The 9,079-nt window shown below is 43.6% G+C and overlaps 1 protein-coding gene across 1 annotated transcript; it reads left to right on the top strand.

The window, feature by feature from the left end:
* Nucleotides 1-514: 514 nt before the first annotated feature.
* Rnf7 (ring finger protein 7) lies at nucleotides 515-8,539 on the top strand. Its single transcript, XM_028758940.1, has 3 exons — nucleotides 515-695; nucleotides 5,733-5,780; nucleotides 7,990-8,539. Exons 1-3 carry the CDS (start codon nucleotides 521-523, stop codon nucleotides 8,106-8,108), a joined length of 342 nt encoding a protein of 113 aa, XP_028614773.1. The 5' UTR covers nucleotides 515-520; the 3' UTR covers nucleotides 8,109-8,539.
* The last annotated feature ends 540 nt before the right edge of the window (nucleotides 8,540-9,079 follow it).

The raw sequence follows: 9,079 nt of genomic DNA, 5'->3' as shown, positions 1-9,079 counted from the left end.
GCCTTTGCAGGTTCTAAAAGTCAGGCCTAGTGATGCACACCTTTAACCTGAGCACTCCAGAAGCAGAGGCAGGCAGACCTCTGTGACTCAAAAGCTAGCCTGGTTTAAATGAGTTCCAAGGGGCTACATAGTGAGAATCTGTCTCAAAACAACAACCAAAAGCAGGGCGTCTTTAATCTTAGCACTGAGGAGGCAAAGGCAAGTGGATCTGTAAATTGGAGGCCAGCCTGGGACCCGAGCTAATACAATAGGACTCCAGACAATGCTCACTTACGGACGACCCCTGCCCGCCCAGCAGTAACTGGCCTGCGGGCACTACAATAAGCGCCCGGGGTTCTCTGTGCAGGCCTCGCCCAGCCCTCATGACGTCACTGACCCGTGCCAGCCAATCAGCGCCGCCTGGTTCTAGCTGAGCGCCCGTGCCTGCGGGAGGCTCTGTGGCTTCTGTAGTGACCCTGCTGAGCTACCATACCTCACGCCTCCGCGCTCAACGTCCGCGTCGCCGTTCTGCGCCGCCGCCATGGCCGACGTGGAGGAGGGCGAGGAACCCTGCGTCCTTTCCTCTCACTCCGGGAGCGTAGGCTCCAAGTCAGGAGGGGACAAGATGTTCTCCCTCAAGAAGTGGAACGCGGTAGCCATGTGGAGCTGGGACGTTGAGTGCGACACCTGCGCCATCTGCAGGGTCCAGGTGATGGGTAAGCGATGCACACGAAGCCAGGACCGCGGTGCGGCCTGCTGGGCTGCCCTCGCCGGCGAGTGCTGGGCCGGGCAGCCAGACACTGGACTCCTGGGCAGCCAGACTCCTGCTGGAGGTGGGCGTGGCCTGGATACCCACGGGGAACTTCCGGGTTTGCCTGAGTAGCCCAGCGGCCAACAAATCTCAGCGGATCCTTCTCGTGGATCTGAGGGTTGGGACTTTTAATGTTTTTGAGATGCTCTCACGTTCCTCAGACTGGATTAGAGCTTGCCCATTTACCCGAGGTTGGCTTTGAACCTCCTGCCTGTACCTCCCAAATTCTGGAAATTGCAAGCCTACGCCACTATGCGGATTTTGTCATAACCGAAATGATGCTCAGCTGTTTGCCTCCGGATGGACTCGGTGCTGCTACTTGGCTGGCTTTTACATTTTAGTTTGACAAGACGAATCAAATAGAACTTTTCCTGTGATGAAGCAAGGGCCAAGAATTGCTTGACTCAGAAACTTCATCTTGCTCCCTTCCCTCATAGAGTACCATTTTTTTTTTTTAGAGGAAACACTACCCTGCTCTTTCGTGCCTTTTCGAAGAACCTTCTTTCGCAAACAGTCGTCTGTTGAAGTATTTTGAACGAAAATATCAGACCAAATGAAACGTATCAAAACAACTTAATCTAGTAGAGTTTTACGTAGTTAGAGCTCGGTCCATCTTAAAAAGAACCTGTCTCTTTATTCTTTCATTCTTCCTTTTTTTTTTTCCAGACAGGGTTTCTTTGTGTATCCCTGGCTAGTTCTGGAACTCTGTAGACCAGCCTGGGATCCACTTGCCTTTGTCTCCCTAGTGCTGGAATTTAAAATGTATGCCACCACTCCCAGGCTCTGTACTTCTTTTTTAGAAAGGTTCTCTCTCAGTAGCCAGGCTGTCTCCTGATGCTTCCTCCTCCCAAGTGCTGGAATTACTGAAATGAACCACCGAGGCTAAGGCATGCTGAGGATTTAACCCAGGGCTTCCTTCATGTTAGGCAGACTCCCAGCTTAGCTGCATTCCCAGCCTGTCTCCCAGTGTGTTAGTTAATAACAACACTCTAAAGGCTGGAGCCGGGGGACAGCAGTGCATTGAGACCAGCCTGGAACAAAACCAAAGCCAGGGACTGGAGAGATGTTTCCACAGTTAGGAGCACAGGCTGCTCTTACAGAGGACCTGGGTTCCATTTTCCACACCACATGGCAACTCACCACCCTGTAACTCCTGTTACAATAACTCCAGCACCCCCATTATGGCACTTGAGGGAATTAGGCACATTTGGTATGCAAACACAGATACAGGTAACATAAACATAATTTTAGATTACTGTGAGAATGCTTTACAAGGTGATGGGGCAGGGGTAGTTGAAATAGATTTCTGTAGTTTGAAAATGTGTGCCTTTCTTGGCATTGAGATTCGGATGTACCGTCTTTGTCTTTGGACTTGTTTCACAGGGAATTTTCAACAGGATTCCCAAACTTTACTTTTTACATTTAATTGTAGACTCAGACATTAGTTTCTAAATATCTGATTTGACTAAAACACTAAACTACAGCTGTTCCCCTCTTTGCCTTTGCTTGAGCTGTAATTTCCACTTTAGGGTTGAGTGTGGTGGTACCTGTTTGAAATACCAGCACTCGGGAGGCTGAGGCAGGGGGGTTACTTTTGCAGCACAAGTTTTGCTTAATTTTATTCTGGCCAGGTTTGGTGGTATCTTTAATCTCAGCATCTGTGTTTTAGAGGACAGCCTGGTCTACATAGCCAAGGGCACACTATCTTAAAAAACAAATAAATAATGAATAAATCTTAAATAGCTTTAATTTTAAAAACAGACTTTCCAACGGGAAGTGTTTTTTTTTGTTTTTTGTTTGTTTGTTTGTTTGTTTTGTTTTTTCTTTTCCAACAGGAAGTTTTTAAAGGATTTTTCCTTTGAAAGGAACATCATTCACAGAATTATTTCTTTGACCCAGGTGTGGCAAATCTCTCACTAGAGCACTCCAGACCGGAGCATCTCAGCATGTTAATTCACGAGCATCCTTGTCCATAGAAAATCCAGGCTAGACAAGATTTAAAAAAAAAAGATTTAAAAACATTTTACTTGGAGATTGGTTTTGAGAGGCAGATTTTTAAAGATATGTATGAATACTATTTGCAAGCATGCCTGCATGACAGAAGAGGACATCAGATCCCATTATAGATGGTTGTGAGCCACCATGTGGTTGCTGGGAATTGAACTCAGGACCTCTGGAGAAGCAGCCAGTGCTTTTAACCGATGAGCAATCTCTCCAGCCTTTTTTTTTTTTTAAATCATCATCATTATTATTATTTATGAGATTATATTTATTACCATGTTGTTAATGGTGCATACTTTAATCCCAGGACTTGGGAGCAATAGGTAGGTGGATGGATGTCTTGAGTTCCAGGCCAGCCTAATCTACAAAGTGTTCCAGAACAGCCAGGGATACATGAGAAACCCTGTCTCAAAATAAAAACAAGATTAATTTAGTGTGTGTGCAGAAGTGTGGAAACTTAAGGACAGTGTTGGGGAATTGATTCTTTCCTTCTGCCATTGGGTTCCAAGGCTTGAACTCAATCAGGCATGTCTATGCCTTAACCTTCTGAGCAGTCTAGCTGGCTAGAGATTGGCTTTTAAATATATATTTATAAGTTGTTTTCATTTATTTTTTTTTATTCTGGGCATGGTGGCACACACCTTTTAATCCCAGCACTTGGGAGGCAGAAGCAGGTGGACCTTTAATGTACATGTATGGAAGGTATGTACATATGTGTGTAGGTGCCTGTGGATCCATCTGGAGCTGCAGTTACAGGCAGTCGTGAGCGCCCTGGGCTAGGCACGAGGACTAAGCTTGCATCCTGTTTGAGAGCTCTTACACTGAGCCATCTCTCTGGCCCTGGCTTTTAATAGTTGTAAAGTTACTTATTTGCCTTCTTACTTGAAAGTTAGCCTGTTACCCAATTGCAGTATGGGTAATCTCCCTTGGTTCCACCTATACCCTACAGGGAGGAAGGAGGTCACCCATACAGCCCGAGTAGAGTGCCTGATTGTGATAACTTCAGAGATTTCACACCGCTGTCTAGAGCCTTGATTTCCTACTTTACTAAAAAGATGGCGGTTCATACCAAAAAGTTCTGGACCACCAGAACTAGAGGCGGGCACAGGGATCAGCACGCCTGCTGGCTTGCCTGCCTCACTTCTCCGTTTCCTAGTGAGCGCTGTGAGGGACAGCCTTGGCTGTTTTGTCATTCCTGGCCATAAATCCTAGAAGAGTAGATGTTGGTAACTATGGATAAAGCCTGTGCAGGCAGCTTTACATCTATATAGAAGAGGCCAGGATGGCTGTGGGAGTTTTGTTTGTTGAAGGTAACAGTGTGTGGAAAGAAGCAAACGCCTGTGCTTGAGCCAGAGTAAGGAGAGGCAGGAAGCAGTCTTCAGCTCCACAGTTGCTATTTTTACAGAATTCTTTTTTATTTTTTTCCTTTTGGACAAATCACTCTAGTTAGCAACACAGTGAGAGGGGACAGGACTAAGGACTAGTTCTGGGGCTGGAGAAATGGCTCAGGTTAAGAACACTGGCTGTTCTTCCAAAGGACACAGGTTCAATTCCTAACATCCACATGGCAGCTCACAACTCTCTGTAATTCTAGTTTCAGAGGATCTGACACCCTCACGAAGACATGCATGCAGTCAGAATACCAGTGTACATAAAGAACGTAAAGGGGGAGGAGCTAGTCCTGAACTCACAGCTGTCCTACTGCCTCAGCCTCCTTAGCTCACTAATGGCAGTGGGCAGGAATCACCACACTCACATTTTCTTCTTCAACCTCTTTCTCTTTCTGGATCAGAGAGATGGCTCTGTGGTTAAGAGCACATACTGCTCTTGCAGAGGACCTGGAATCAAACCCTACCACCGATGTTGAGTGCCTCACAGACTGCCTGAACCCAGCTCCAGGGTACCCAGCACCTCTGACCTTCAAGGGCCCTGTAGCACATGTACAGAACCACATTTAGACCCATAAAATAATTAAAAACAAAAGGCTTTTCTGTTGATTGGAGCTTTCTTTTACCTAATTTGGACTACTAATACAGTTAATGAATTTCATTGGCTCCTAAAGTATAGTACTGATTGAATTTTAGAAACTACTAAATTTAGAAATTTAGAACTCCTTAGGTTCCCATTCTTAGCACTTACTCCTTAGTAATTTATCCAAGTACGTTGTCAATGCTGAGTGAATGCACTGAGGATTAGGGATTCAGGTCATCCTAGGCTATATAGTTTGAGGCCAGCCTGAATCACAACATGAAACCCAGTCTTAAAAACAAAGGAAAGGAATTTTCTTATGAAAACAAAAATCCTTTAATTTTGAAGTAGATTCTATAGTCTCATAGTTTATAAATTAAGGGAGTATATGTGGAAACTTCGTTATTGGACAGGGGCACGTGCCTGTGATGCTAAACCTTTGAGGTAGAAGATAGAGGCAGGATTCTAAGGTGGTCGGTCATCCACAGTATGGCAGGTCAGGTTAGTGGACAGCTGGGCTATGTGAGCCCCTATCTCAAAAACAAAACCTTTAATAGTTCCTGTAGTATCCTTCGAGGTCCTTATATATATGTAGTCAAATAATCAGTGCATGGCTATGGCTTTATTTACAGTGGTTTCTTGAAAGTAAATACCCCTACAGTTGGTCCATGTGCGGGAGCAGGCTGTGGGCTTAAAATGACTTTTGGCATCTTTGTCTCCAGTGACTCCTCTGGTGCAGTTGCCAAGCTATCTTGTCATAAGAACTTGTAAGATCAATAGCCCTTGTAAAACAGGTGAATTAGTAGAATGCCACTTATTTTATTTCTCTTTAAGTAGTTATTTTTAGAAGAGAAGTTAATAATATAAGACTTCTCTTCATCTCTGATCTTGGGGCTTTTGTTTGACTTTGAAGGTCTGGGTTTCCAGTGTTGCCTCCTGAACTTCAGATGACATTCGCTTTGTTTACTTTCAGATGCCTGTCTTAGATGTCAAGCTGAAAACAAGCAGGAGGACTGTGTTGGTATGTGGTAATTCTTTCTCCTGCCTTTCCGATTAAAGGTTTTTCTTCTGTCTCTGTGAGAATGTTTGGTTTTGTTTGGTTTTTTATTTTTGGTTTCTTGTTTTTCGAGACAGGGTTTCTCTGTACCTAGCTGTCCTGGAATTCACTGTGTAGACCAGGCTGGCCTTGAACTCAGAAATCCACCTGCCTCTGCCTCCCAAGTGCTGGGATTAAAGGTGTACACCACCACTGCCTGGCTGGAAATGTTTGAATTTGTAATTAAAATTGACTTTATTAAACTGGCTATGGTAACCCAGGCCTGTAAATCCAGAAGTAGAGAGGTTGAGGCCAGCTTTTGCTATGTAGTGAGACCTGTTTTTTCAAAAACAAAAAAGAAAAAGAAAAGAAAGTGAGAAATGGCCTTGTCAGTACATAAAAAATAAAATGTTTAGGACAGTTAAGGGTTGGTGAGATGGCTCAGTAGGTAAAGGTACTTGCCTCTCAAACCTGATGAGTTAAATTTGGTCTCTGGAACCCATTTAAAGATAGAGAGCCTGACTCCCCAAAGGTCTCTGACCTCCACAAGAAGCTGTGGCGTGCAACTCTCCCCTCCCCCTTCATATACACAATTATAAATAAAAATAGTTTTAAAAACAAAATCGGATTAAAATTAAAAGGGAAAGAATTCTAACAGAAGACTTCATGGTAAAACATCTTTTTAATAAATAAACTGTTTTAGTTCTCAAAAGATTTTAATAAAATAAATTTGTAAGTTCTTTTATTATTTTAATTAAGCCTTGGTTATATATTTTATTCATAGTCATGATAAATGTTTTGCTAAGCAGAAAGAAATACTATCTCCTAAAACTACTGAACCAAGACTGGTGCCACACACCTGTACCCCCAGCAGAGGCAGGACCATCACTGCAAGTTGGACACTAGCCCAGTCTGTCATAGCAACTTTCAGCCAGTCGGCTGTGCAGCGAGACCCTGTCTCAAAAACAAAATGAAAAGGAGGAAGTAGGACAGAAGGGAGGGAAAGAAGAACCATTTCAAGACCTGAGTGTGGTGGCTTGCGTCTGTAAACCAGCACCCTGCAAGGCTCAGACGGGGCGCTTACCATGGTCTACATAGTTCTAGGGAGCCTGGGCTATAGATGGATGGATGGATGGATGGATGGATGGATGGATGGATGGATAGATAGATAGATAGATAGATAGATATAGCAAGGCTCTGTCTCAGTAGAGAACTCTGGTCAAGGAGATGCCTCTCTGTAACCATTCTGCAGATCTAATTGTCAAATGAAGTGCTACACTGCTTGCTGGTGTGGCCAACTTTGGGTATGATTAACTGCTTTTGGTTTTTGGCCTCACTGTGTGGCCTTGACTTGTAACTTGCTATGTAGACAAGGCTGGCCTTTGAGTGATTATCTCCCACTGCCTTTCAGATTCTGGAACTGTAGGGTGTGACTACACCCTGCTGGATGGTTTAGCATAATTCCTCACTTAGAAAAACCACCAGTTCCCTGGGTGTACGGCAGCTGATGTTCATGCCTACCATCTGTTTATAATAGCCAGCTATATGTTAAGAGCCTGTAAAACATTGTATTTTGCTAAATAAAAACCAGGAGGATGTTTTTCAATAAAAAGCACAGAAGATCTCCAAGGTTGCCCCTGACTGATGAGGTCTGGGACTCCAGCCGTTCCGGTCCTTTAATCTCCTGACTTAGGACAGCTGCTAGAGCTGTTTAGGAGTTGTGGCTTCACCCCAAAAACCCAGTGGCACATTTCTTAAATGTAAATACTTCTGTAACTAGAAAAAACATGTTTTGATCATAACTCTTTTCAGGATTTTGAGTCATGACTTTTCTTGGTTTTCAATTTTGTTATAATTTTTGTTGAACTTAGTAATTTAAAATTTTAGAATATTTACAATTTTTGTTTTGATAATTTCATATTAGCATATAATGTATGTTGATCTTGCCCACCCCCTGCTCGCCCCTGCCACTTCCCTGATGTCCCCTCTATGTGTCCCTTCCTGACTTCCTGTCCCCTAAGCTCAGCTGTTTAGATTGAACTGTGGCATGTCAGCTGATTTGTTTGTACATTTCTTTCATTGTCTAATTTTGATACAGACCTTGCTTTGTAACAAGTGGCCTAGGACTGAGCCCCTCCCACCCAGTGCTAGATCACAGGCACAGCCACCCACTCAGCTGTTCTCTCTCTTGCAGTAGTCTGGGGAGAATGCAACCATTCCTTCCACAACTGCTGCATGTCCCTGTGGGTGAAGCAGAACAATCGCTGCCCTCTGTGCCAGCAGGACTGGGTGGTCCAAAGAATCGGCAAATGAGAGGTGGCAGAGGCTCTCCTGGTGTGGTTGGTGACCCTGGACAACCTTGCCGTCAAGTTACTGGACAAAGACTAGACACTCCAGGGGATTCGTCCTTCAGATAGAAAGGATAGTGTGCGGCCTTTGAGACTCATCCAAGGCCTGCTTTATCATGTTGTTTAATGTTGGGAACTTCTCTACAACTAAGAAGATAATTTATTAAAAATGGCCTTTCCTACCTCTGGTGTGTGTGTGTGTGTGATACGTACTGCTTAGAAGAGCTGTAAGAGAGAGAACACCAGAAATTGAATGATCTCTGTTGTTTATCTGTCAGTTCATAGAGCTGAGAGAGCATTGTGTTCACAGAAGAACTTTGTCTGTGTTTATGCTTGAGGGTTAAAAAATAAATAAAAGAATGTTACAGTAACAAATAAAGTGCATTGAAAAGCTGACTCCTGCCCTCTGCTCCTGATACTTCTGTTGTTGGGAGAGAGGCCGCCAAGGTGTCTTCATTTGCTATAAATGAGGATCTGGCTCAGTGAAGACCATTAAATATGTTTAGAATCAAAATGAATTCAGAATTATAGAGGGTTTGAGGCCATGTCTGTCTCACTGTAGCCCTCGGACTGTGTCTCGTCCATCTACATTCTAGTTTCTCTGAAATTTTTGCTTCCGTCAGACCCACTAAAAGAATACAGGTAAATTTTTTCTAAATTTCCTAGGTACTAAAAGTATACAAATGTTTTTGATAATTTGTGTCTCTCATTGTGTAATTAACTATTCACAGATTTTTTTTTTTTTTTTTTTTTTTTACTTTTTCATAAAGGTAGTCATAGAATGTGAACCAGGCCTTTGGCTTTGCTGTGAAGATGGAAGTAGTCTCCCAGTCTTGTTCGTTAGGTGACTTTGACAGTTCATAAGTGGATCCTGGGGGGTGGTAATGTGTTGATGTTCCATCCAGGGAAGCTCTGACAAAGCCCTATTTATGCTAC

This window comes from Grammomys surdaster, unplaced genomic scaffold (assembly GCF_004785775.1).
Source record: "Grammomys surdaster isolate TR1022 unplaced genomic scaffold, NIH_TR_1.0 126248, whole genome shotgun sequence".
Taxonomy (NCBI): Eukaryota; Metazoa; Chordata; class Mammalia; order Rodentia; family Muridae; genus Grammomys; species Grammomys surdaster.
Note: the sequence above shows the minus strand (reverse complement) of the source record. Positions and strands in the feature narration are given on the sequence as shown.